Raw genomic sequence first — 24928 nt, 5'->3', positions numbered from 1 at the left:
AAACGCTCAACCAAACTTCCCTTTCATCTCGATATTTCTATTTCGGACTGGTTTGGCGGGTTCAACACCAATCGCCGCTAGCCCACGGGCTTTTGAATCGACATTGACTCAACATCTCCCCCGCCAAACAACCCTAACTATACTGTCCCATCTCTGACAAGCCATTATTATAGGCCAATTAGATGCGGCATTCTTGTTCCTTTGCTCGAACGGGGGTCGGGTAGCCATTATACGTCGCTACTTGCTGCAACTGCGTCGAACAGGGCATCTCGAGACGAAAGTTGGCTCGTTGTAAAACATGGGCTTGCTAGAACTCCTGGACTATAACGCCGTGAGAGATGGCGCTGGCGTACATCTCTCGACTCTGTCTAGGCCGCTGCGGAGGTCGAGAAGGACAAAGACGCTCTGGGTAATTGCTGGTCTCATGCTGGTTTTGCTTGTCGTCTCTAGGACCGGGCTATATCAGGTACATATATACAGATATATATTCTTTCTATTTAGACAAGGATGGTTGCTATAGGTTACCTAGAGGGCATACGTTAACCTTCTCCACAGACTACAATTCTTCACGATATCTCCGAGATCTATCTTACCCAGCCTGTTACATCGTTTGTGGGGGATGAGATATCTCCCGCCATCAACTCCCCCCCACCCAAATTGAGCAAAGATGGCAAGTTCGCTAGCGGCGTTACAAAGACAAATCCTTCCTTTCATCTCATTATCCGCGGATCGAAGAAGAACCCCGCTATTTGTAGGACGATATTCACCGCTATGGTTCTCAACTATCCACCGCCGACAGTTCTGGATTTGAACGAACCTATCACTAAAGACGGGAAGCCCGAGCAAGGGAAATGGGATAAGCTGCTGGCAATTCATAGCTACCTCTCAAAGAGCACGCATATGAAAGATACCGATGTTATCATGATTACTGATGGCAATGATACCTGGTTCCAGCTGCCGCCTGAAGTTATGCTCCAAAGGTTCCATGACCTGTTGAAGAGGAATAACGACAAATTAAGGTGGAGATATGGCTCCGTGTCAGAGAAGGTCGCTAAAAATGAGCTCAAGTCTACGCAGCGATACTCGCAGCGCATTATTTTTGCGGCGGATAAAGTCTGTCGGCCGGATCGCCCTTATGACGCTTCCTGTTTCGCAGTTCCTTATTCCAACCTGCCACCGGACATCTACGGCCCGCTGACAGATACCGGCAAAAATGTGGCCCAGAACCGGCCTAGATGGCTGAATTCTGGCTCACTGATCGGTTTATTGGGCGATGTGAAGCGTCTCTATGAACGCGCAGCGGAAATTAACTCCAAAAATATCATGCTAGGCGACGAACAGGAAGTTCTTTCTCGAATATTTGGCGAGCAGGAATTCACCCGAGAACTAGACAGACGCCTCAGGCGACCAAACTGGTACATCCGCATGGGCGAGTTATTTGGAATCCTCCAACGCATAGACATATCACGCATATTCGTAAAACTGGCCCCAGGACGCCGGCACGAGTTCGCCATCGGCCTCGACTACAAATCACAACTCTTCTTCTCAATGTCTCCCCATTCCCAGCACAACCTCGAATGGCTACACTACAACAACGTCTCACAACTCTCCTCCGCACAGCTCAGACACGGCGTCCCCCGCGAAGCCCGCCTGAACTTACCCGCTGATATCGCCAAGTGCGAAAACCCCTTCACCCCACCACATCCACTAGCCGAAAAGATACCACCCCCTTACGATGCTTCGGTCGATTACCTCCCAAGCCCCCAAAATGAATCCTGGCACACCCTCCCCCTCGCCACAGACGTCCACTCCACCTCCATCCCCGCCCTCCTCCACACAAACATCGCCATCCCTACAAACTCAGACCCCAAGCCCAAACCCGACTTGGACCCAGACCCGCTCCACCTCTGGTGGCGACACATGTGGTTCCACCCCTGGTCCCGCGCCCTCCTCCGGAAATCCCTGCGCGCTCTGCGCAGCGGCGGGGCGGAGGCGTGGGACATGCGCGGTGGACAGGGCGGTGTGTGGACAGGTAATGATGAATGGGCTGATTGGGTGAGTGTATGTAAGGGGGCTGAGGGGTTAGTTTTTGGCAACGATGGGTGGGGGAAGTGGGGGGAGGAGCTTGGGGAGGATTATCTGGCAGGTTGATATCGGGGAATGGCCCGGAGAAGCTGCCGGAGAAGCTGAGGGATAAGGAGAAAGAGGGGGAAGGGGAGGGGAAGGGGGTAGAGGTGGATGGGGGCAAATAAAGGGGTAGTTAAGTGGGTCGCAGGGGTTGGTTGAGAGCATGGGGGATTTAACTGACTTCTATGTTAGATTTGTGTTTTATTTTATTTTACCTTTCATGTCAAGAGGAGCGGGGAGTTTATTATTTTTTTTTTTTATCTTTTGTTTTCCTCTGATTCCCGGTGGGTTTAGGAATTTTTTATAGACGTTTCTATTCATGGGATGTAATTTTATTATTTTACAAAGTTACGGAAGTTGCCTTAAATGAATTTGCTTATTAGACGGTGCCGATAATGTCCTCAAATCTCGCCTCCGCGGTTTCTATAAAGTTTCTTGTGCAAAGGTCGCTTTTTGCTTAAAGCTTCGAAGGTAATGTAGAGTTCACAAAGAAAATATATGTTAATAAATGCCATGACGCCCACTACAAAGACAAAGTAATAGAAAAAGACATACACATCCTCTCGGAAAAACGGGAGTAATCCCACCTGAATGCCCATGTTCTATATAATCCAACCAAATAAAAAAACTCCCCACGACATAAATAAACCAAATGGATATATAGTGAACATAAACAAAGCATAAAACATCACCCAGCAGCCGCAACAGTACTCCCATCTTCCCCCTTCCCCTTCCCCTTCCCCTTCCCCCTCCCTTTACCCCCCAACGTCTCCCTAACAATCCTCAATATCTCCCCAACATCCTCAGTACTCAGCCTCTCCTCCCGATCCTCAATAACCGTATCTAGCAACGCAAGCGCCCCATAGTCCGCTTCCTCGTCAATAGCCCCATGCCCCTCTCCCTCTCCTTCTCCTCTTTGTTCCCCATCTACCTCACCATCGACATCCATCTCATCAGCTGTCCTTGCCCCCTCTGTAGCAGAAGCACCAGCAGCGGCGCCCTCCTCACCCTCCTCCTCCCCTTCCCCTTCCGCATCCCCTACTTCACCTGCACTCGCGTCAAGCCCAATCCCCAAATTCACAATCATAAGAACCTCCGCCTTTGTGAGTTGGAAGGGTCGGAGGCGCCTTATTATTTCCCGTAGCGCGTTGTCGAGGTCAGTTGTTTGTGATTGGAGCGGTGCGGGAGGTTGTGGCCGTGGTGGTGGCCCCGTTAGGGATGTAGATGTAGATGTAGTATTTATATTATAATCATCGTTATTGTCATTATTATTATTATTATCCTTATTCTTCTTATCGTCGGCCTCCGGCTTTGGCGGCGTAAAGCTTGGATAATTGAGTAGGTGCGGAGAGAGACGGGTTACGTAGTCGTGGAACTGCAAATCCCTCCCCGTTAGCGCAAGGGAATTGATATGCAGACAGTAGGAAGAGAGATGGAGCGCGAGAGGGGGAAGGGGCCAGAGGGGAGGAAGGAAAATTGAGAGCGGAACGGTACGGACAACTTCAGAAAAGCTAAAAATGAACCTACCTCCTTAACAACAGTATTATGATCCCTCAAATCCGGACTCGGCGTAAAATTCCTCGAATTGGGTGGTGGATTGGGAGGTCTGCGCGGCGGGTTCAGGCTGAAATGGGCCAGTATCTCCACATTTGTTAGGATGGCGGACTGCGGTTCGAGGATCTATGATGCGGACGTTCAATTTTGGTTAGCTTTCTTTTTTGCTTGTATTTCAATGTAGCTCTTGTTTGGCGTGGGAAGACTTAGATTGAGCTTACTTTCATGATATTTGTATGTGTATATATATGTAGAGACAGAGGCAATGGATATGCTATGTTGCAGGCTGATGGCGGGGAGGAACAAACATTTTTCTCCGTCTGCAGCGGGGCGGAGGTCGGGAGCGGAGGCGGCAGAAAATGGGAGAGCTTCAAGGCGGTGAGCGGCAGCTTGCACGAATCGAACGAAAGACTGGGAACAGAAAAAGAAATTACTTGAACAGCTTTTTTCAATTGACTTTTTCAAAGAATTCAAAGTTAGGGAATAAATCACAAAAAGCTACCTATTTTTTCTCCCAAGCACCAACCTGCGCCCTAAATAGAAAAAAAAAGATGGAAACAAAAATATCAAAACAAAATGATATACTCAAAAGCAGAACCATAAGATGAGATAAAAAACCAAGCAGGAATGGATCTCGCCATACAAAAAGCAGATATATCAGGCAAAAACTAAAGAATAAGAGCGAATCCACGATAAGAGCATGATATCATACAGAATAAAAAGAAGGGAAAAGAAGAAGAAAATCACGAAACAAAACCATGCGAAAAATATACATTTCCCTCACGCCTTGCTCTTCTTCTTCTTCTTATTCTTCACATCATCCTCCTCGGTCCGCTTTCGCTTCTTACTAGCCTCCTTTTCTGCAGCCTTAGCAGCCTTCTTTGCCTCCTTCTTCGCTTTCTTCACGTCCTTCTTGCTAATCGACGATGGGTTCCCTTCGCTATCAAAGGTGATCTCCCCGCGCTCGAGTTTGCGCTGGTACCGGCTAACGCTGAGTCCAGCCTTTGCGGCCATCTCCTCCACACTTGCACTGCCACTCTTCTCTTTCTTCGATTTCTTATCTTCCTTCTTCTTGGACTTCTTATCGAATGGCTTTCTCTTCGATTTCTTCGATTTCTCTTCCTCATCTGACTCTTCTCCTTCGGATGACTCTTCAGCATCAGCCACCGATCCATTGGTAGCGGGCTTATCTTCCATCTCCACATCAGACTCTTCCTCACTCTCACTTTCATCTTCAGATTCCTTAACTTCCTCAATCAACTTCTTCTTGTCCTTCTTCTCTTTCTTCTGCTTCTTTAACAATGATTTGGCTGCGTCCTCATCGCCAGCAAGCCCATCCGCATCCGGGTTATACTTCCTAGCTTCGTTGACCTCCCACTTCTTAGGCTGAGTTATAGGGATACCGTTTGGTGCAATGCCAACCCCTCTTGGCTTGATGGGTTTGCCTTCCATGGCCGCTAGCTTCTTCTCGAGGTAGTACCGTGATTCTATACCGAGGGCAGCCTTCTCTTCCTCAGTAGGTTCATTTCCATCAGCATCAACAGGCCAGTCAGTCAGCGCATCGACGCGAAGGCCAATAGCTGCCTTGGCGGCCAAGACACGAGCCATCTTGCCCTTGTTCTTGCCGGTAGCCTGGCCGATCAGGGACGCATGGTAGATAAGGCCGTATTTGGGAGTGTCGTGCTTGGTTTTTAGGGCACGGAAAAGAGCCTTTTCAGCTCCCAGGATCTGGATGGTACTGGCGGGGCTCTTGGATAGGTTTACCAAGCTGCCAGCATGGGCGATTAATCGAGCACCAACCAGTTCTCCCACGAGTGCTGTAAGATTAGGAGCGATGGCGGTCATTCGGGCAGTCAGGTAGCTTGCAAGCTGTTGGCGATACTCTGAGAAGCCGACCACTTCTTCTGCCAAGGCTTGAATATTGTCGAGGTCTTCGTTGGAGATTTCCGTACCCATCGACCGGTCCGCGGCAGCCTTTACTGCAGCCTCAATTTCCTCTGGCAGGATCTCAGCAAGATCTGTTTCGTCAGAATTTGAACGCATGCCCATCTTGAGCACCACTTTGGCATAGGCGATGTTGTCGTTGAGGATTTTGGCTAGTTCGGGGAAATGCCAGCCGTACCATTCCTTGACGCGCATGGCATAGGTGTTGAGTTCCTTGTCGAGGTCGTCAAGCAAAGAAATAGCCTGGACAATCATGGTGTCGATCTTGTCGGGGGAGAACTTGAGTTTGTGACGGGCTAGAGAGTGGGACAAACCCAGGGACATCGTGGACATATCAGCTGGCAAGAGGCCTGGGATCAGAGTGGGGAGGTGCTCTCGGATTGCGCGGTAGAGATCCGCAGTTGAAGAGTCTGCAATGGGCTGAATGGCGAAGGGGAGTTTTGCGATGGCGTTTCCTTGAAGCAACAAAGTGTTAGCCTATGTGTCGAGCTGTATATATTCCTTATGAATACAAGCAAACAGACATACCAAGTTTTGGATCCGCAACAGCCAAAGAGACCTTCTTCTCATCTTTAATGGATTCAAGTAAATTGGCCAACCGGGGTGTGACTTTTCCCTCCACCAGAGACGCGACCTCTTCCAGGGCCGTGGCCGCACTATCGAACTTTTGGAAATTCTTCAATTTCATACTATATAGTCAATGCGGTCAGCCGCACAGCCCTTTAAGGTACATAGCATATATTCCACGCCACATTGCTGTAGGCCAGCAACTTACAGATTCGACACGCCCTCTGCAGTCTGCGTTTCTTCCGCCAGATCATCGCGCTTGAGCAGCTTCTTGTCCTTGGCCTTGAGCAGCGCATAGCCGGCGCTGGTTTCCGTGAGGATAAACAGCGTCATGGCGGCGGCAGGAGATTATTCGTAGTATGATTAGTAAGTATCGTCGTCTATCGTCGCTTCCAGAGTGATTGTTATTCCCTTGTTGCCCTTTTCAGCAGCAGCCGCTGGCCTCAGTGATACCTTCCACACAGGCAAAGTTGACCGCACAACCAGGCACAGGAAAGCGCAGCCCGGACGGAACAGCAGTTTCCCTATTTAGTAGGGCTGAGCTGGAGAAAGAGGGGGAAGGTGTGAGGGAAGTGAGTGAGGACGGAAGGAAAGGGAGGTGGTAATGGTTTGGGGTCGTCCTTTCCTCGATTTTGACTTGGCTTTTCTTTTTCTTTTTCTTTTTCTTTTTCTTTTTCTTTTTTTTTTTTTGCTGCTTGGAAGAGGAAATTTTGAAGTGTCCGGGGCACAAGCGAATTCCGAGCTGTGGTTGGACGGTTTGGGACAGTGGAGAAAGCTAGCTGCTTAGGTAAGTAATCACGTGGAACTGAGCTTGCACTCCTAGCCTAATACAGCTAGACCGAATTCTTACAACCCGGGGCTGGCAGCTTCGACGACATCTACATCAGCACGATATTGAAAGAGATATACAGGTGTATAGAGGTATATGCGCTCTACTGGCCCGAGATGGAGGGCTTGTATTTTAACGTAAATGGCGGGTAGGTTTTTTTCTTGTTCTTCACATGCGCTGCTCTTTGCGAAATATTGTTGTACTAACCTCTTATCCAAAGGTATATCGAAGGACTCGTCCGCGGTTATCGAAACAGCCTGCTCACTTCCCAGCACTACGGGAATCTGACCCAATGCGATACTATCGATGGCATGTTATTCCTGCCTGCTTCCCTTTTTGCAAGATAAATATCTTATTCCTGAATTAGTAGTCATATCTTATGAGTCCGGACTAACATCAGCGCTATGATGTGTAGATGTCAAGCTCCAACTCGGTCCCGCCTACGGCGATTTCCTAGCCGCTCTCCCCCCAAACCCCTCGACCTCCGCTCTCGCCGGCAAAACCACAGAGAAACTCGTGGCGGAATTCCGCTACCTCCAGGCCCAAGCCACCGGCTCCATCGCCAAATTCATGGAATACCTGACGTACGGCTACATGATCGATAATGTCGCTTTGCTTATCACAGGAACCTTACACGAGCGCGATACACGAGAACTACTCGAGCGTTGCCACCCACTCGGCTGGTTCGAGACTATGCCCGTTCTCTGCGTCGCCACAAACATCGAAGAACTCTACAACTCCGTCCTCGTCGAAACGCCGCTCGCCCCTTACTTCAAGGGCAGCTTGAGCCACCAAGACCTGGATGAGTTGAATATCGAAATTATCCGTAACATGCTATACAAGAATTACCTAGAGGATTTTTATAGATTCGTCAATTCCGAGCCGGGACTGAAGGGTACCCCGACTGCTGAGGTCATGTCAGAGGCCCTGGAGTTCGAAGCGGACCGCCGCGCCATTAATATCACTCTTAACTCCTTCGGGACGGAGCTGTCCAAGGCGGAGAGGAAGAAGCTATACCCCGAATTTGGCAAGCTGTATCCCGAAGGCTCCCTGATGCTATCACGGGCTGATGACGTTGAAGGCGTTGCGCTGGCTGTCAGCGGTGTTGGAGACTACAAGGCCTTCTTTGACGCGGTGGGACTTAACCAGGGCGGAGTCGGAGGCCCCGGCGGAGGTGGCAGTATTGGTGGTGGAGGGCTTGGAAATATGGCTGGTGGGGGTACTAGTGACGGAAAGAGTTTGGAAGATATGTTCTATCAGAAGGAGATGGAGATTTCGAAGCTTACCTTTACGCGACAATTTACGCCCGCAATCATATATGCATGGGTTAAGCTTAGGGAGCAGGTATGGTCTTTCTTTCTTTTTTTTTTTTTTTTTCTCTCCCTCTCTCGTACTGATTGCCGTCCCCCCATCCGAACTTTCCGTAGCGGATATTCAACATGTGAATGCTCTTTCTGACGTGCTGGGACTCCTCTCCCTGTGTAGGAAATTCGAAATATCACATGGATTGCAGAGTGCATTGCGCAGAATCAGAAGGAGCGGATAGGGAATTATATTAGCGTGTTTTGAGATATCACGGGTTTGTTTCATCATGGTTTTCGCGTAGTCTCTGGCTTCATTTCCTTTTGTCATGGTGTTCACTATATCTTTCTATTTTTACCCTTTTATTCCCTCATGTTCCGTCGTGTTGCCTCCCACCCATTTTTCGCTGGGAATTTGATTTCAACTTTTCCATATTAGGAAGGGCTTCTGTTATTTTACTTTTCTGAATTTCTTCCAATTTTTCATTTTCATATTTCCTCTGATTTTCTAACATCATCTTAGCCCCATTCCATTACAGTACAGAGAAAATCAGCAAAACATACCCAAAGTTTCAAAGTTTCATCATCTTTCTTTCTCATCGCATTACCCTACCTGTTCCCCGTTTTCTCTCGCTCAATATTTCACACCAGAGTTTCACAATCCTCCGAGGAGAAGTCTCCAATCGTCCTATCCTGACCATCCCGTCAGTAAAACCCTCTATCCGCTGCATAGACACACTCCCACCTGGGTTTTCCCCATATCAACAACCTGTGGAGGTTACATGGATGTGGAACTCTTGCCCAATCAACTTTTTCTTTGAAAAATAATACTGCAGCTCAATGTACAGAGGCACCTGCGATTCCTGAACGTTCCTGAGGAGCAGATCTCACATACATAAGCACTTAACAAAGCCCTTGCTCTGTTTCGCTCTGCTTCCTTGGTTTCTGTTCGTGCCCTTTGTTCGTTTTTAAGCTGTCGATCCCCGCCAGGGGGGTAGTTACGGGGCGGGTTGGTTTGGCGTGAATGTAATAAGGAATAATAATAATGGTATATGCAGAACTCCGTATATACACTACGTATGTATGCTGCGTATGGTCTTTACTTGTGTATATGCCTATGGGTCTGAGAGTTGCCTATGTATGCATGTTGTCGGCCGTTGTTGGAGAATGAACAAAGGGATTGTTTTACTTATTCGGAGCCGCGCCTATTAGGCCTATCGGACGGTGGTGAGAACCATTTCTAGTATCAGTTTATGGATTGTGAAATTCTCAACTGTGACAGCTGCTTAATACATCACCACACGCGGGGACGTCTTTTCAGGCCGCTGATGATGATTTTCAGCAGGTGTTCTTCTAATGATGGGTACTATATAGTCGCTAGGTGTGAAATGTATCTATTGTCTCCATAACTCCCCTTCTTTCATGCGGTCGTCTGCGACTGGTTGCTGGGATGAAATGAAAATAAGCTACCCTTTACTCTTGACTAACTGTAGCCGGGTGCTACAAGACTATCTAGTTAGTTCATGAAACAACAAGGGAAAGGGTGCAACGTGATAATGATGCTCACTGTTTACGTTTTCGCATAAACAATTGCTGGTGTGCATACTCTGTATAAGTTGAAACGCTTGGTTAAACATTAATCCGACTTGTGGGTTGGTTAGGAGCTCCTATAAAAGTGGCTGTTTTCGCGGGGAGGACAAGCAGGAATGTACGGAGTAGTTAGAGTAAGGTTTTAGGTGGTTACCGCGGTCTTTGAGGATAACTCAGGCTGTGTTACAGGTACAATATGTAAATATAGCTATAATTAAATCAGGAACCATAGTGGGAGGCCATGTTATATAATTATCTAGTTAGTGATGAATATTTTTGATGAATAAGCCAGGGTTTGTCTTGATAAGTTCAATTCTCCCCTTTCACGCCATCCTTTCGTTTACTCCGCACTCAATCGAATATCGAGGAGCCACCCCATATTGATTGGGACGATAGAGGTTCAGCATTTCTTAGTTGCATGAATGACTTCATATTAATGTGGTACTGGACTTGTGCCAATGCGACAATCCGGGTTCTTGGGGATCGACAACCGGCTAACTCGACCCCTGTGCCAGCCAACTACGCTGTACCCGCCCTCACACCCCAGGAGAGAAAGGCTGCGGGCCATTTGGTTTACTTGTTCGATAGGGCCGGTTTCTAGCGGCCGGCTGCTCAATTGCAATGGAGTAATGGGTTGCGCTACTTTTCTTCTCCCCTAAGTTGCCCTTCGATTGCGCTGCTGGAGGGTTCCAAGCTTGCACTTGGTGGGAGTGGGATTTAGGTGCCTGTGCCTGATTTTGCAGCATCAGCGCTGTACTGTACTAGTGTGTGCTGCGAAAAGCAAGGGGGTAATTCATGTTTCGAATGCTCTGGGATCCTGTGGTGAAGAAAGTAACTCACGGCGCAGTCCGGAGTAAGTTGCAGGCATGGGTCATGGACTTGGTGAGTTCCCCTGAGCTGGCTGCTGTCAATATCCTGTGCTCCAACTACTCATTCGCATATCTCAATGTTCGAGCACCTCACGCTTTCTACAGAGAACAGAGCCCAACATTCAGCGCACAGATGATGCTTGGGGGAACAGTCATGAAGCTCAATTCTGGTATGATGTAACCTAACCCAAGAGATCAACGAGGAGAGTGCAAGATTGCCATGAAGGAGTGATCCTAGTACCTGGTAAGCATCCGGATCGGCGGGTGGCGCTCATTGGCAGCGAGGGATCCCATGGCGGAGTATTCGCTATTCAGGGCCGGGGATTATGACCCAAGAGCGGTTTTGAGCGGGCGCCAAAACCAAGCCAAGTAAACCCGCGCGGCGGGATTTGGAGTCGGGAAATTCTGGTGAACAGCTGATTGTTGCCCAATCATAGCTACTCAACAATTCAAAGGGACGATATTGGGCATAGTGGGATAGGTATGGAGTGTAGAATGTGGTGAGGTATGGCCTCTCGAATGCTAACTGCTCAATATCATGGACAGGGATGACTGACTGGCGTATCTACGCAGTAACTACTGGTTAGGGTCGCGCTAAGCCCCACCTCAAACACTAGAGGCCCCACCTCCAGTCGGACGCCTCACGATCATCAGAGTCTAGCTGAGGAATTCGAACAATAATAATTCTCCGAATGAAGTATGTACACACATGGTGCCAGGATGTGAATTCCCCTGAACGCTCAGGGGATCACCACAAGAGACCCACCCCATCATGCACCAAACAGCGTCATTAACAGCCTTTTTCAATGTGCACACTCATCGCGAGGAGGAGGAAGATGACTGGCCTGAGCTGGTGAGGGAAGCCGATTCTCAGCAGAAAGCGGCAGGACAACTGTGATAAGTTAATTAATATTCAATTGCCTAACACAAATGCTAACCTTAACCTAAGCCCAGTACTCAGAATTACGATCGTCAGGAGCTACTCATGCGGCATCAGCATCCTTGTCCATTCAAGCGACAGAAACAGGATTCTTTGGCCGATGCAGGCCATTCGCTTGAACTCTGATTCAAAGAAGCTTTTATTCTTTTGTTCTACGCTGGCGTGCAGACAGCCTGATTCCATTATTGTTATCATTGGCTCTCTTGTCTAAGAGGCACAATCGCACGTTGCAGGCCTTGGGTTTCTTTTATTCTCAAAAAAATGAAAAATTCCATAGTATGAAGAACAAATCCGCACTCTCCTTCAAAAAAGCAAAGCTCGGGATCAATATAATTGGCCCAGGAACCATGATGCTTGACTTCCATATATCATGTCTCTGCGTTTTTCTTTCTCGTTTCTTTTTTTCTTTTTCTTTTTTTTTACCCAGTTTTGTGCGAGGTTACATTGTGTGCAATGATTCGTCTTATTTGGATAAGATGGAAAGTCTACTTGACTACTAATCTACCGCTCTTTTTGGAAAAACAATATGTCCTCATGATGGTGAGGGTAAATTTACCCTTTCCGTTCGTGGATGACTATTATTATCCTCGGTTTTCTGTGGACAGGAACAGAATATATCACAGCTAATCAGAGGTTGGAGAGAGGAATGCCTGTGCAGGGCTCCTCGCTCCGCAACGGTTTACATGATAACGTTGATCAAGGGTTGTTGATCACCATTTCTTTTTGGAATTTGCAAGTTTACTTTGTTTCAGGTGCGCCGTCGATGTCACTCTTGTCACACAGGGGAGTGTTCCGTATATAAGAGACGGCCGGAAAGCCCCTCGACATACTTCTCCCTTCATTCGTCCTCTTTTTTATTCCTCCCTTGTTCATCCGGCATACAGTGTTTCGTGGCGTATCTGACATTCCTTTTTATCTTTCGAAAAGAATACCACTCCTTTACAGCAACCAGTCCTTCATTCGGAATATAACATACGTATATACTCATTTTTGATTTTTGAAAGCACTTCGTTCAATCCACTATCACACCTTAAACCATGAAGCTCTCCGTCCTCTCCGCCGCATTTGCCCTTGCTGGCTCTGCTATTGCCGCCCCAACTCCAATTATTCCAGGGCTCCCCAAACTTCCCGGTCTCGGGTCGTTGCCGTCTGTCCAGGGCATTCCCGATGCTTTGGTCGGCCAACTCGTCCCTTCAGTCACCAAGACCGTCAGCGCCGCTGGTTTGGGATCGTTTTTGGGACCGCTCCAGGGGCTCCTGGGCGGAGAACTGGGAGGACTCCCGCTCCCACTCAAGGCCCGCCAGGACGTCGAGGCCGAGATTAGCGGCATGACCCCAGAGCAAGCTGCGCAAATGATCCAGTCCATGAATGAAATCGCATCCGCCCTCCAAGTTGACAAGGCCATCGACGGCAAACTCCCCGGGGTTCCTAGCTTCTCGAAGGAGAAGCAGGAGCAGCTTTTGGGAGCCTTCAAGGCTCTCGTCACCCAGCTCGCCCCCTTGGCTAAGAACGGCCTGAAGGACATTGCTCTCAAGCTTGACGCAATTAAAGTCCCAGTTCAGGGTCTTACTGCTCGTGACCCTATCATTGGTGGTCTCCCGATCGTTGGTGGCCTCCTCAATGGCGGTGCCGGCGGCATCCTCAGCGTTGTCGCTGGTCCCCTCAGTATCTTGACCCAGGTTCTCGGGATGGCTGGTGTCGCACCACTCCTCGGACCTGTCCTCTCCACCATCAGTGGTCTTGGCTTGTAAAGGTGAGTTTCATAATTTACCTATCCATTCTCCTCGGCATCATTCATAGGTGATCTTGCTTAACTAGTATCTGATAGCTAGGACTGATCCCCTGTGCCCAACTTGATAGCGACACTCGCAAGGTTTCGACTCATTTCTGGCAGAGAAGTTCGTCCCACTAGCAAAGCTTTGATTTCTGTACGATCTGGCGCGCGGCGTAATGGTTTCGACCAGAAGAAGGAATACCCCAAAGAAACCCTCTTCATTATGCCACTAACCATGTCCATATTCAATTCTTTCTTTTCTTCTCGTAACTTGTTCCTATTTCCCTCTCCCGGGAGGAGACTTAGCTATCTATTTTCATGTAAATTAATTATGGAACTGGCTTTGGCGGTTTAATGAAAAACAGTTTGTTAGCTACATATTTTTGGTCTTCTTACTTGTCATATTTGACTCATCCTCGGGAGTTTATCTCGAACCATCTTAAATATACGTTTGATTTTCCCCCTGAATTGAGGTTTGGTGCTTGGTATCTTTAATACATCCCTCCTGCTATTATATATTAACGGATGCTTTGTTTCTAATATACTCTGGATAGCCTGAAAGTTTATCTGTATGCGTACTTCTATAAATTTGGTCTTGATATGACTTCCCCTTTAATGATATTTATCATATTATGCCGTACTTCATGTTTCGTACGAGGATTCTCTAAAAAGGCTGTCCCACAATATTTCCAACGACCTCGGATACATCACCCAACTCGTAAAACAACACAACTTAGCCCGAAGTCATTTCCAGAATATCTTTAAAATGGGCGAACTTTTAAGAGTGCCATGGTGGTAAATTATCATCATATTAATCCTCAGCTGTGACGCAATAACCTTTAATTCTTTGGAGTAAATTCGTCGTCCTGACATGAAACCGCTAACAAGTTTGATACACAATCAATCTCCTGCCATAATCAGCGGAAGTTCGAGGCAAATTGGTTACATGACTACAGCTGTGTGCTGGCGACTTCAATGGTACTTCGTACTTCCTGTGTTGTGTTTACTCCGTTTCACCGCTGAGTTTGGGAAGGAATGTTGCTGGCGACATTCTTTTGCCAAGATGAATCGTGATAAATTTGGTCGCTTAATTATGCCTCCTCTAAGGACGTGATATTTCTTTTGGATTTCTCTTTGGGTAGCTTGTTGTGTATTGATTCGGTTGAACGTTTTGTTGGAGTTTGTTGTTTCCCGCAACCCAGGTCGTTCTCCTCGTTTTATTCCGTTGTTTTTGTTGTGCATGGAGATACTGCAAATAGTTATTTTCTTATTCACCAGGGAGGGTTACTGTCAAGGCGATGTATTGATTAATGATGTACGATTGCTGGATGCTTCCTTGAATCGAGAATCGTTTCGAGCTGAAATCACTAGTTACTCCGTAGTTCAACTGTGGTTCGGCACCGGGCCGCTTTCCGGCGTTTAACGCGCTTCAAAAACCGTAAGTTACCTCTGACTAATCAAGAGTAGCTATCACGTGCTCCATGTTATGACTTCACATCTCGTTCATCCCCAAGTCACCATATTCTGTATGCCCATAGGCCCAGAAACTTGTTGAGAAGCTCCCTGCATATTGTTGATGACGGAATCTGCTTGATTTATTTCTACGACACCGCGGCATCAATTTGCAAAATGGCAACCTCTGCGGAGCTTCCAATTCGCTCAAAGCACAAGGGAAAAACCACAGTCCAAACCACACAGTCCAAACCCGCTCGTGGACAAACGGTTTCAAATGATCCTGACTAGATGTTTAAGATAGGATTTCTTGTAGACGTGTACTAGGAGAAGCCGGTTGGAGGTTCTAGTGGAGTTGATAAAGTCTTCACTCGTTTCCCCCCAGAACCAAATGGTTATCTACATATTGGCCATTCCAAAGCGATCGCTATCAACTTTGGATTTGCCAGGTTCCATGGAGGAGCCTGCTACTTGCGTTTTGATGACACAAACCCCAAAGGCGAAGAAGAACGATAAGAGCATTGAGGAGTTGGTTCCGCTGGCTTGGTTTCAAACCGCTTCGTGTTACCTACTCTAACGACTATTTCGATCGATTATATGAATTAGCAGAGGCATTAATCCAAAAGGATAAGGCATATGTGTGTCATTGCACAGGTGAGAGATTGTACGTACTTGTACAATTTTTGGACTAAAAAATCAACTCTATATCTTCTTGTTCCGTTTTACAACACAGAAAATGAAATAAAGGCCCAACGTGGTGTGGACGCTGCCGCTGGAACGAAAGGAAAAGCTCGATACGCATGCCCCCACCGTGACCGCCCTGTCGCTGAGTCTCTCGCCGAATTCCGCGCAATGCAAGGCGGCAAGTACCGTGCCCAGCCAGCTGTTTTACGAATGAAACAAGATCTCGCCAATGGCAATCCGCAAATGTGGGATATCACCGCATATCGAGTTGTTGAGGATGATGAAGGTGGATTTTGTAAACATCTGCGCACTGGTGACAAATGGAAGATTTATCCGAGCTACGATTTCACTCACTGTTTATGTGATAGCTTGAAAACATCACCCATTCTCTTTGCACAATGGAGTTTGAGCTATCTCGAGAGTCTTACGAATGGTTGTGCGATGCGCTTGAAGTATACAAACCGATGCAGCGAGAGTATGGCTCCCTTGTAATATGTATTCCAGCGTAACATTTTACTGACTGTTTCCTAAAAGATACGGGCGTTTGAACATGAACGGGACAGTTTTATCAAAGCGTAAACTTATCACCCTCATCAGTGGCAAGTATGTAAAAGACTGGGACGACCCACGCCTATTCACGCTTGTTGGTCTTCGCCGTCGCGGCATACCTCCTGGTGCAATTCTATCATTTGTCAATGAACTCAGGGTTACAAAGGCGAACACCACAATCGAAACTCATCGCTTTGAAAGATCAGTGCGTGTATACTTGGAAAGCACTATGCCACGACTCATGCTTGTGCTGGATCCTATTCGTGTTCTCATAGAGAACCTGCCGAGTGATTATGTTGAGATGGTTGAAATACCATTTTCAAAGGACCCTAGCTACGGTGTACATACCTTTGTGCTTCTGCCTCATTTTCGTATAGTACACTTCATCTTTGTCGATGAAGCTCGCTCTAACAATATTCTCCAGACTCATTCAGTTCCATTCACGAACACTGTCTATATCGACCGCAGTGATTTCCGGGAAACCGCTTCAGAATTTTTACCGTTTGAGCCTAGGGGTTTCCGTTAGCTTCATGAAAGTACCGTTTCCCATCACGGCGACCTCCTACGAAAGTGATCCAACAACAGGGCTCGTGACTGTCGTGCGTGCGAAATACGAGATTCCAGAAGAAGGCTCTCCACGCAAAAAGCCCAAATCGTTCGTGCACGCCAATTCCCTTCAAATCACCTTACTTTTAGCTTGCTGATCTTAGATATATTCACTGGGTTGCCCATTCACCAGCTCACGGCTCCCCGATAAAAGCCGAAGTACACGTTTTCCACCCACTTTTCAATTCAACAAATCCGTTATCGCATCCAGACGGCTATCTCGCAGATATTAATCCCAACTCCGAGGAAATATTTCCTAACTCGCTTATTGACATCGGGTTTAACGAGGTGAAGAAGCGAGCACCCTGGCCCGCAGACACCTGCCACGAAGGAAAATGAGATGGAAGATGAGAGTGGAACACTACGCCCAAATGGCACTGAGTCGGTTAGATTCTAGGGCATGCGAGTTGCATACTTTTGTGAAGACAAAGATAGCACGGCTGAGAAAGTTGTGCTCAATAGGATCGTGACATTGAAGGAGGACCCCGGGAAGGAGGCATGAACTAATGAGTTTACTACTTACAACCTGTTGATTTGATGTTGCAGTTGTTGGTATTTAGCCAATCATAGAACACATTATTGACAAGGAAGCAGTTGCACAACTACTCTGTACGTATGACAGCAATGACATAGACAGTCACGCCACACCCTATTTCTGCTAGTATGGCACCAGCGGAGGAAGTCTAATGGAGTCAATGAAAAAGTGTGACTTTACTATATACAGTACCATACTATAAAAAATATTATGCCAATCCAAATCCCGCAGTCATGACCTTCAATATGTGGTGGGACAGCGCACTGAGCCACGATTACCCATTATTAAAAGACCGAACTATGCCGGAACGTTCGCAGGTCGCTGTTGTTCCTGCGTTGAAGAAACGTATAAGAGACAATTAAGTCTCATGAAAATAAACGTGATGATCCAGTAACTATACAAACATACCTGATCAATCGGATCAAAAACTCTATCTCATCGCCAGCGCCAGCGGCAGAACCAGGGCGGCGTCAAACCCATATCCCAGATTAATTACAAGAAAATACAGGACATCATAAAATACAAAATATAAACGATATTACCTCATGATGGCGAAAAGAACAAACAACAAACAATCAAATCACTCAACACCTCCCATCTCCACCTCCATTCCGCCAGGACGACCAACAACCACAGCCTCATCGTCAACCTCCTCCCTCCGCCGCAAGAATTGAGCTTCTTCGAAATCAACATCCTGTGCCATCCAGCCACTAAGAGGATCATGGATCTCTTGACCACTATCATGCACTTTATGATATCGTTGGTGTTGCTGTTGGTCATTTTGATAGCTCCTAACCTTCTGTGCTAGCCTCGGAAGTAGGGTTGGCCGTGATAATGATGGAGGAGAGGTGGGTGAAGACAGTGCACGTGCTGTGCTAGTGAGAGGAATCGTAGATTTCCACATCTGATGAAACCCGCGAGGGAAGATATTGGAATATTCGTCGTCTTCATTGCCTTCGTCGTCTGAGTCCGCAAGGTCGGGTTCGAATGGTCGTTTGTGTGGGTTAGGTTTCGGGGTTGTGGACGAATCTATCGATTCTTGGCTGCTTGAAGGGATGGAGCCCTTGTCCCATTCCACGTCTAGTGCGTGCATTGTCTGATGCCGATCCAAGGTAGGCCCCGGGGAGGTCTGGACGGCAAGATTGCCCGTTTTCAGCACCCCGCAGAAAGGTGCCAATTCTGCGTACGACGTTGCTGAAGGTGAGCCTGTATACGAGATGTGGAAAACAGACTTTGTGGCTGTTGTTGTTTTATAGCCTTCTGGTACTGATTTGCGAACGCGCATGCCGACGGTTAGAAGCGAGGACTGTACTTTGTGAGGAAGGGAGGGAACTGGAGAGTGGGTTGGCGCTGCGTAGTTGAAATGTGAGGAACCGCAGGAGGGAGACTCTGCATTGTCGGGTGAAAAGTATTTGGTTATGGGGACTTGGAAGCGCCGTCGTTTTGAGACAGAGGAGCTAGTGGTGGCCATTTTGTTGGTAGACTTTGCGATGCCGGGGTAGTTCAGAGCTAACAAGACGTTTCGCTGGTGTTGGTTGTTATTAAGTTGTCATGAGCCAGTTGAAGGCTTATATGACGTTGCTAGGGCAATATTCAGCGGAGGAGGTGTCTAGGTCGTTGTTGTCGTTGTGTGAAGAAAGCAGTTTGTCGCAGCAGAAGAGAAGGTGGCTTGGACCTCGGGGAGGGAAGTGGATGGGCCAATCACGTGTGGCGATAGACGCGACACGAAAAATTCACGAAAGGAGCGCGTATGTTGCGAATGCGGACTAGCGCGGTTAGTTGCAATTTATCCTCCTTAGGACTAGCGTATTCGCCGCCAAAAACCCTAATATCAAGGAAGAGGAGAGGAATACAGGACGGGGGTACGTACGAGAGAAGATCGGATGGTTAGGATATGGGATAAAAGTATGGCTGTCGTAGCTCATGAACCATTATGCAGACATGGAAGGTTTATTTCCTCCAATATTAACTCTATTCAAAACTCACTACGGAGTAAAAAGGCCAGAGTAACGTACATGTCTTCTGAACTGTTAAATAGGTATCTTCTGCAACTATACTCTAGAAAGCCGTCATAGAACCGGAATAAACGCCCTGCCTATCTCATGAAATATTCCACTTTTTACGTTGATTCCCTCATGCCAATGCTTCCATTTATGAATAATTCCCTCTCTTCCCTCCCCTCTTCTGTCTGTCATGATGCGCCTTCAGCACATTTCTCGTCTCCACCAAACTCCTCTTCCCTTTACTCTTCGCCTTCCCCAACGTCATGAGGAAATTCTTCTTTCTCGCCTTCTCCTTATTAGTCGTACTCTTACCCTGAGCCTCCTTCCTCTCCTTCTTCTTTGCAGTCTTGCTCAAATGATCCGAGCGATCGGTCTTCATTTCCTTCATCCGGGCAATTTTCTCTGCGCGTGTGGCTTTACCGGCGGAGAGTGCGGCAAGTCCTTCGATTTCGGCTGCGGTGAGCGGATCATCCATGTGTCTGGCGGCATTTGAGGTGGCAGCTGGCTTTTGACGCTGGGTCTTGTTTTGCGGTAGGAGAGACGAAACGCTTTGTTTGGCACGGAGCTCGGCTAGTTTGGCAAGATCTGCGGGCGTCAGAATACGGGTTGTTGCGAGAGTGGAAGGTTTCTTTTCTTTTCCTTTGTCATTTTGTGGGTCTTCCGTCGTGGCCCGCGATTCTCCATTCTCTTCATTAATTTTCGCCTTTTTGGCGGCCGGGCCCTCGTCCTCGGAGTCGCTGAGCTCGATATTGATCTCATCATCACTCTGAACATCAATCCAACCGCCAGAATCATCACTTTCATCCCCCTCATCTACATCCCAAGCCCCCCAATCTTCTTCCTCATTTTCTGCCTCATCTCCGTCCTCACCATCAGACGGCAGGCCCTGCTCGCGCCTTCTCTTGCGTCGCTCCTCTTCCTTCCACTGTTCTAGTAACTCAATCCCTTCAATCTCACCAGCGTCCTCCGCTCCAAAGCGGATATCTTTCCGCTCCCCAGCCTTCAGCTGGATTGTTGCATTCTTACCCCGGTCCCTTTTCTTCAATAACTCCGCGCCTACTTCTCGGTAAAGACTCAACAACCCCTTTGCAGCCATCATAACTCCCTTATCCTTGCTTTTCCGATACATGACCAAATCTTGGAGCAATGTATCATTCATGGCAAGTGGCTGTCTGACACATATTTCTCTAATCGCGTTTAAACCAGCGGACGCAACCTCTGCAGCGGCAGCTTCAGATACGAACTCATTTGCGATTTTCTGAACTAGTGGCTCGAGCACATCGGGCGGTACGAGCGGATGTGTTGATTGAGCTAGAGAGGCCAGGAATGAAGTGACCGATGGTTGCTTTGGCGTTAGATACTTAAGAAAGTATGAGTATAACTGGATCATCGTAAGCTTATGCAAGCCCACCAGCCGGGAGACAAGCTGCAAGACAAGTAATTTCTGCTCCAGATTAAGCTTGGACTTCGTATTTTGCAGGTGTTTCGAGAACAACGTCTCCGCAAAGCCCTGAGGGTCATATAGAAGGTGGAACGCAGAGAAATTCAGCGGGTGGGGTTGATTTTTCTTTTTTTCCTTCTTCTTGACCGCTGCAATAGCCTTGTCTATCTGGCGTGCCTTCTTCTTGCTCTTCTTGTTAATCGTAACCTGATGGCGTACCTGGGATACGTCAGGAATTTCATCATCGCTACTCTCGTCCTCCAACTCCTCTCTTTCCTTATCGCCGCCAAGGAAAAACCGAACGCCACCAACTGCCACTTTCTCATTATCCGCCAGCGCCGCTTCTTTCATGATCTCCACTGCTTTGGCATCGTTCCATATTTGCCGCTTCCATAGTTCTCTTGTGATTTTTATGGCCCAAAGAGCTTTCACGGATGTTCTATCAGAGGTCACGAGATTGTAGAGGACGGTTTGGACGGTTCTGTTTAGCTTGTGGTTTACGGATTTCGAATTCGATGTGCGTAGGTCGGAGAGGATTTTCTGGAATATGAATGCTCGGAGAGTCTTGCTTGGGGTGGAGACTAGGACAGGGAAAAGGGTTTGTAGGAGTCTACAAAACATTAGTCCATCTATCAAATCCGCAAAAGGGAAGTTGAAAAGCAACAGGCACATACGTAGCAGAATCAATAATCTCCTTCTTCCTTAACAACACTAGACTACCCACAATCTTCTCTCTCAATTCCGGCTCGAGCACCGCATGGTGTAGTGTCAAAATCTCAGTCAACTCATTGGCGAAATTCTTCGTGATGTCCCGGTAGCAATCGGCGACATGCGCGATAAATTCAATGAGGTCACGCAGCGAAATTATTCCCGTATCCGTTGCGGACGAGGGCGCCGCCATGAATATCTCCCGGTGGCTTTCATACTGGTAGTGTTGGCTTCGGAAATCTTCGATGTAGGACTGTGGGTCTCGCCGAATTTTATGCTGGAGGTTTGTCCTGTAGAGTGTTTGCGACGTTAGCTTCTGCTCTTTTTCATCTGGCGTATTTGCGCAGCAGAAGGGAATAGATAGAGGAAATGCAGTTTTTCTTATCAATCCTTACAGGTCAGCATCCACCTTTTCCAAGGCTCCTAATTTGCGTTTCCCCATGGCTGGTGGATTGGCTGGGGTATGTATGGGTGATAAGATATGTTGTATGGTGGTTGTGAAGCTTGTCGGATTTTCTTGCCAAGTCTTATTATTTTTTTTGCTAGCACCGAAGTCCAAAACTATAACTATACGCAGTACAACGACGAGGGAATCTGGCTTCTTTTCTTTTCTTTTCTTTTCTTTTCTTTTCTTTTCTTTCTTTCTTTCTTTCTTTTTTAAGAGAAAAGTCTATGTTTTCGAAGGCTATGTAGCTCATTTCTGTAATCTTGTTCTACCTATATATGAACACTCATCTTTCTAATCACTATCACATACGACCATAGGCCGTGGGAAACAATGCTTCCCGTCAGCTCAGTTGTACTTGAACCACCTCGATAAGCTGGACCGATTTCAAATGCCTTCTTCGATGCCGCTTCTAAAGTCGCCCAACATCGCCGAGTGATGGGAAAACCCTTGCATGCTGTGGATAGACTGCACCTACAGGACTAACTGGTTCCCAAACACCCCCATTGCTAAATACCGTGGGTGCTTCATTCATAGGGAAGACATTCTACGCCGGTATAACCTCCCTACCGGGGAAGACGGAGGTAGATTATACAGCCGCGGTAAACTTGGTGAAGGAGATTTATATTCAGAAAATCACGCCTTTATGGAGCTGCTATCCCTACACGATATTTACCAATAAGAAGAACGGGCTGATTCGGTGGTTAAGGGCGTATTTCTCTTCTCACAGGTGATGCTTTTGCCTATGGAATATCAAGGTCAATCTTCGTGCTGCGCACGCCCTACTTTTAGGGAGATGATTTGTGAAGAAATCAGGGGAGGGGCTCTTGCTGAAGGAGGAGCACGGCGCAGAGTGACATAAGTAGAGGGATCAACTATTTACGCGCTGGAAACACGTCGTTTTATGCTCATAGGCGGATAAAAATTATAATGCAGTCCCATCCCAGAATAATTTATACAACATCTTGAATTTTGCCATATTCAGGGAGAGCCCATTTTCGCATCCATTCTGACTTGAGAATTTGCTTGGTCGTAGGGCGATTCTCAGGTCTGAATGAGAACATCGGACGTAGCATGTCGAAGAAAGCTTCCCTCTCCCTTGCATCAAACGACGGTATGCCACTCTCTTGCCTGGGCTGTTGCACGCTATCCTCAAACCGATCGTCCCAGGATCGGAAAGGGTTGCGGTTTATTGGCTTACCGTCCTCAGTAAATTTCAGTCGTCGCGCCTCCCACTTTCTCCACCATTCAAGCGGCAAAATACCAAGAGCATCGACATGCTCACGGGTCATGTCGTCCTCCGTCATGAGAAACCCTTCAAACAATGGTCGTTGGGCGACGATTGACCATATGGTACAGGCAAGAGTCCAAATGTCCGATGGAAAAGATAGAGAGTTGTTTGGTTCAAACCGCGCCTCGGGGGAACGGATAGCAAGGGGGGTGTGGGATTCGTATTTCCGTTCTTTTGAGCGGGAAAAGGCTTCACCAAAGTCCGTAAGCAGGATCCTGGCTTCTGAAAGTGTGATTTTCTCACTCGCTTCACCCAACCAAATGGGCGCAATGCCGTGGGACGGAACTCCAGGCGGAAGAGGGTTGCCATCTAGACGAACAATTGGGTCAAGTTCCGGTGCTCCATATTTCTCATATAATTGATTGAGTGACAGCTGGTCAAAATTGCGCGGAACTTTGAGAAGAATGTTGCCAAGGTGAAGGTCTCCATGGACGATTCCTTGGGCATGGACAAAATCAACCACAAGAACGAGTTGCGCAGCCAATGACCTGGCTACGTCCAGCTGAAATAAGCGGATCCATGAGCCATCTTTCGCTCCGGAGAGGCTAGCGCTCGCTGGCGCTGAAACGTAGCAAGCATGGTTGCCATTCGTGCCGTGAATGGTGAACCTATCTAGAATCACAGGGATCATCATCTTTCCTGGATGGTTGACTAGAGGACAATGAGGGCCAGCGAGGGCGGTTATATGACAATAGACCCATCACCATATCATGCGGAGAATTTAAGCCAAAAGAAGTTCGATAAAATCAAGCACATGATAGTAGCTCAAACTGTTGGGGGTCCCGCGGTTGATCGGCCCTTCTACCAGCAGTGCGCTGGTGGTGATTGAGCTCTTTTGCCCCAGTAGCCTACACAAACTTGGATGAATTGTGTCCTGACACACACGCGCCAGCCAACCCGAGAGGTGCGACCGATCAGTGGGTGGAGCGGGTTGGAGCGGGTATTTAATAGAAAGTCTGAACCTGATACAAAGCGTTTATCGATTGGCTGACAACCAGCAATCAGAAGAAAGCCACCCCTGCTGTAACATACTATGTAGGGCCTCATCAACGCTGTCAAGGTCCAATCGAACTCCTGCACTGAAGTGCAAAATGACCGGGATACTTGGTCGAAGACCAAGCACCGCTGCTGTCCCAATATGAGGAGCCCTAATAATGGTCAAAAATACCCGCCAGGATTTGATACCATGATCAAGTTGATATGTATGCATACTGCATGACCTCTAGGAGATGGCCCAGTGCCTCGACTTCCCTATCCCTATCTAGTTGTTCCTAAAGTATCAAAAGCATTATTCGATGGGATCCAAGTCCATGAAACGGCCTGGCGATTGCCAGAAGCGAAATTGGTGCACGAGGCAGGCTGCGGCTTCCAACATGGCTATAAAAGCGGACACAGCCTTGGACGAAATACAACGCAGCCAGCTGCATCTTGCAATTTTTCCCCCTTACCCCAAAGCTCCAAAGTATTGCCTCTGCAGCGACAAACCCCATCCGAGAGACCATCTAAGCAACCATGTCGTCTACGGTCAATATGGTGAAATATTATTTTTACAAGGGCATGGTCCCGAAAGACCAAGACCACCTGCGCTAGCTTGTGGCTTTGGCATATCAGACAGCCAGAGATAGAAAGCTCTATCCGAAGGCGGTTCTTATTAGGTGCGTACACAATGCATTCGAGCAAACGATACTTATACGCGTTCTTGTTTTCTTGAATTCCTAC

General features: G+C 47.6%; 10 protein-coding genes across 13 annotated transcripts; 5 read left to right on the top strand and 5 right to left on the bottom strand.

Annotated features, from left to right (window-relative positions):
- The first annotated feature begins 5 nt into the window (after positions 1-5).
- Positions 6-2539, top strand: BDCG_04999 (uncharacterized protein). Its single transcript, XM_045420652.1, has 2 exons — positions 6-466; positions 556-2539. Exons 1-2 carry the CDS (start codon positions 299-301, stop codon positions 2149-2151), a joined length of 1764 nt encoding a protein of 587 aa, XP_045276717.1. The 5' UTR covers positions 6-298; the 3' UTR covers positions 2152-2539.
- BDCG_04998 (uncharacterized protein) lies at positions 2402-4090 on the bottom strand. The gene is made up of 3 exons (XM_045420651.1): positions 3903-4090; positions 3655-3807; positions 2402-3502 (listed from the first exon to the last, which is right to left on the bottom strand). Exons 1-3 carry the CDS (start codon positions 3906-3908, stop codon positions 2816-2818), a joined length of 846 nt encoding a protein of 281 aa, XP_045276716.1. The 5' UTR covers positions 3909-4090; the 3' UTR covers positions 2402-2815.
- Positions 4091-6882, bottom strand: BDCG_04997 (nucleolar protein 58). Its single transcript, XM_045420650.1, has 3 exons — positions 6401-6882; positions 6154-6314; positions 4091-6080 (listed from the first exon to the last, which is right to left on the bottom strand). Exons 1-3 carry the CDS (start codon positions 6523-6525, stop codon positions 4462-4464), a joined length of 1905 nt encoding a protein of 634 aa, XP_045276715.1. The 5' UTR covers positions 6526-6882; the 3' UTR covers positions 4091-4461.
- On the top strand, positions 6882-10151 carry BDCG_04996 (V-type proton ATPase subunit D). The gene is made up of 5 exons (XM_045420649.1): positions 6882-6979; positions 7059-7169; positions 7242-7330; positions 7437-8365; positions 8507-10151. Exons 2-5 carry the CDS (start codon positions 7138-7140, stop codon positions 8588-8590), a joined length of 1134 nt encoding a protein of 377 aa, XP_045276714.1. The 5' UTR covers positions 6882-6979; positions 7059-7137; the 3' UTR covers positions 8591-10151.
- A 1251-nt stretch (positions 10152-11402) lies between these two features.
- BDCG_04995 lies at positions 11403-14104 on the top strand. 4 transcript variants are annotated; one of them, XM_045420647.1, is made up of 3 exons: positions 11448-11634; positions 11731-13474; positions 13554-14079. In XM_045420647.1, exon 2 carries the CDS (start codon positions 12759-12761, stop codon positions 13470-13472), a length of 714 nt encoding a protein of 237 aa, XP_045281084.1. In that variant the 5' UTR covers positions 11448-11634; positions 11731-12758; the 3' UTR covers positions 13473-13474; positions 13554-14079. The 4 variants fall into 4 exon arrangements, with proteins under 4 accessions (XP_045276713.1, XP_045281084.1, XP_045281085.1 ...); XM_045420648.1 differs by having other exon boundaries at positions 11448-11675; positions 13550-13575; XM_045420646.1 differs by having other exon boundaries at positions 11448-13474.
- Positions 14105-15338: 1234 nt separating this feature from the next.
- Positions 15339-17125, top strand: BDCG_04994 (glutaminyl-tRNA synthetase; the record flags this gene model as incomplete). The annotated part of the gene is made up of 6 exons (XM_045420644.1): positions 15339-15510; positions 15554-15585; positions 15695-16119; positions 16166-16234; positions 16605-16835; positions 16891-17125. 6 exons carry the CDS (start codon positions 15339-15341, stop codon positions 17123-17125), a joined length of 1164 nt encoding a protein of 387 aa, XP_045276712.1.
- Positions 17126-17252: 127 nt separating this feature from the next.
- Positions 17253-19112, bottom strand: BDCG_04993 (uncharacterized protein). The gene has a single exon (XM_045420643.1). The coding sequence runs from the start codon at positions 18790-18792 to the stop codon at positions 17902-17904; it is 891 nt and encodes a 296-aa protein (XP_045276711.1). The 5' UTR covers positions 18793-19112; the 3' UTR covers positions 17253-17901.
- BDCG_04992 (SDA1 domain-containing protein) lies at positions 19065-22081 on the bottom strand. Its single transcript, XM_045420642.1, has 4 exons — positions 21869-22081; positions 21440-21763; positions 19192-21375; positions 19065-19087 (listed from the first exon to the last, which is right to left on the bottom strand). The coding sequence occupies exons 1-3, from the start codon at positions 21913-21915 to the stop codon at positions 19473-19475; spliced, it is 2274 nt and encodes a 757-aa protein (XP_045276710.1). The 5' UTR covers positions 21916-22081; the 3' UTR covers positions 19065-19087; positions 19192-19472.
- A 529-nt stretch (positions 22082-22610) lies between these two features.
- BDCG_04991 (CMGC/SRPK protein kinase) lies at positions 22611-24626 on the bottom strand. The gene is made up of 2 exons (XM_045420641.1): positions 24242-24626; positions 22611-23860 (listed from the first exon to the last, which is right to left on the bottom strand). Exons 1-2 carry the CDS (start codon positions 24417-24419, stop codon positions 22872-22874), a joined length of 1167 nt encoding a protein of 388 aa, XP_045276709.1. The 5' UTR covers positions 24420-24626; the 3' UTR covers positions 22611-22871.
- On the top strand, positions 24040-24926 carry BDCG_17049 (uncharacterized protein). The gene is made up of 2 exons (XM_045426215.1): positions 24040-24149; positions 24215-24926. Exon 2 carries the CDS (start codon positions 24505-24507, stop codon positions 24832-24834), a length of 330 nt encoding a protein of 109 aa, XP_045281082.1. The 5' UTR covers positions 24040-24149; positions 24215-24504; the 3' UTR covers positions 24835-24926.
- Positions 24927-24928: the final 2 nt, after the last annotated feature.

Source organism: Blastomyces dermatitidis (genome assembly GCF_000003525.1).
Source record: "Blastomyces dermatitidis ER-3 genomic scaffold supercont1.5, whole genome shotgun sequence".
Classification (NCBI taxonomy): Eukaryota; Fungi; Ascomycota; class Eurotiomycetes; order Onygenales; family Ajellomycetaceae; genus Blastomyces; species Blastomyces dermatitidis.
This window is presented reverse-complemented; position numbering and strand designations above follow the sequence as displayed.

Bases quoted from the DNA above. Each gene is read 5' to 3' on its own strand.
- BDCG_04991 (XM_045420641.1), bottom strand. From the start codon at position 24,419: ATGCATACATATCAACTTGATCATGGTATCAAATCCTGGCGGGTATTT. The intron at 23,861-24,241 runs GTATGTTACAGC...ATTGTCCTCTAG, and splicing joins CGTTGATGAGGCCCTACATA to TCAACCATCCAGGAAAGATG.
- BDCG_04993 (XM_045420643.1), bottom strand. From the start codon at position 18,792: ATGGCCACCACTAGCTCCTCTGTCTCAAAACGACGGCGCTTCCAAGTC.
- BDCG_04996 (XM_045420649.1), top strand. From the start codon at position 7,138: ATGGAGGGCTTGTATTTTAACGTAAATGGCGG. The intron at 7,170-7,241 runs GTAGGTTTTTTT...TCTTATCCAAAG, and splicing joins TATTTTAACGTAAATGGCGG to GTATATCGAAGGACTCGTCC. The intron at 8,366-8,506 runs GTATGGTCTTTC...CTCCCTGTGTAG, and splicing joins GGGTTAAGCTTAGGGAGCAG to GAAATTCGAAATATCACATG.
- BDCG_04998 (XM_045420651.1), bottom strand. The intron at 3,503-3,654 runs GTAGGTTCATTT...AGGGATTTGCAG, and splicing joins ATAATACTGTTGTTAAGGAG to TTCCACGACTACGTAACCCG.
- BDCG_04997 (XM_045420650.1), bottom strand. From the start codon at position 6,525: ATGACGCTGTTTATCCTCACGGAAACCAGCGCCGGCTATGCGCTGCTC. The intron at 6,315-6,400 runs GTAAGTTGCTGG...TTGACTATATAG, and splicing joins GCAGAGGGCGTGTCGAATCT to TATGAAATTGAAGAATTTCC. The intron at 6,081-6,153 runs GTATGTCTGTTT...TGTTGCTTCAAG, and splicing joins TGTTGCGGATCCAAAACTTG to GAAACGCCATCGCAAAACTC.
- BDCG_04999 (XM_045420652.1), top strand. From the start codon at position 299: ATGGGCTTGCTAGAACTCCTGGACTATAACGCCGTGAGAGATGGCGCT. The intron at 467-555 runs GTACATATATAC...CCTTCTCCACAG, and splicing joins CTAGGACCGGGCTATATCAG to ACTACAATTCTTCACGATAT.
- BDCG_17049 (XM_045426215.1), top strand. From the start codon at position 24,505: ATGGGATCCAAGTCCATGAAACGGCCTGGCGATTGCCAGAAGCGAAAT.
- BDCG_04992 (XM_045420642.1), bottom strand. From the start codon at position 21,915: ATGGGGAAACGCAAATTAGGAGCCTTGGAAAAGGTGGATGCTGACCT. The intron at 21,764-21,868 runs GTAAGGATTGAT...AACACTCTACAG, and splicing joins GAAAAGGTGGATGCTGACCT to GACAAACCTCCAGCATAAAA. The intron at 21,376-21,439 runs GTATGTGCCTGT...AATGTTTTGTAG, and splicing joins GAGATTATTGATTCTGCTAC to ACTCCTACAAACCCTTTTCC.
- BDCG_04995 (XM_045420645.1), top strand. From the start codon at position 12,759: ATGAAGCTCTCCGTCCTCTCCGCCGCATTTGCCCTTGCTGGCTCTGCT.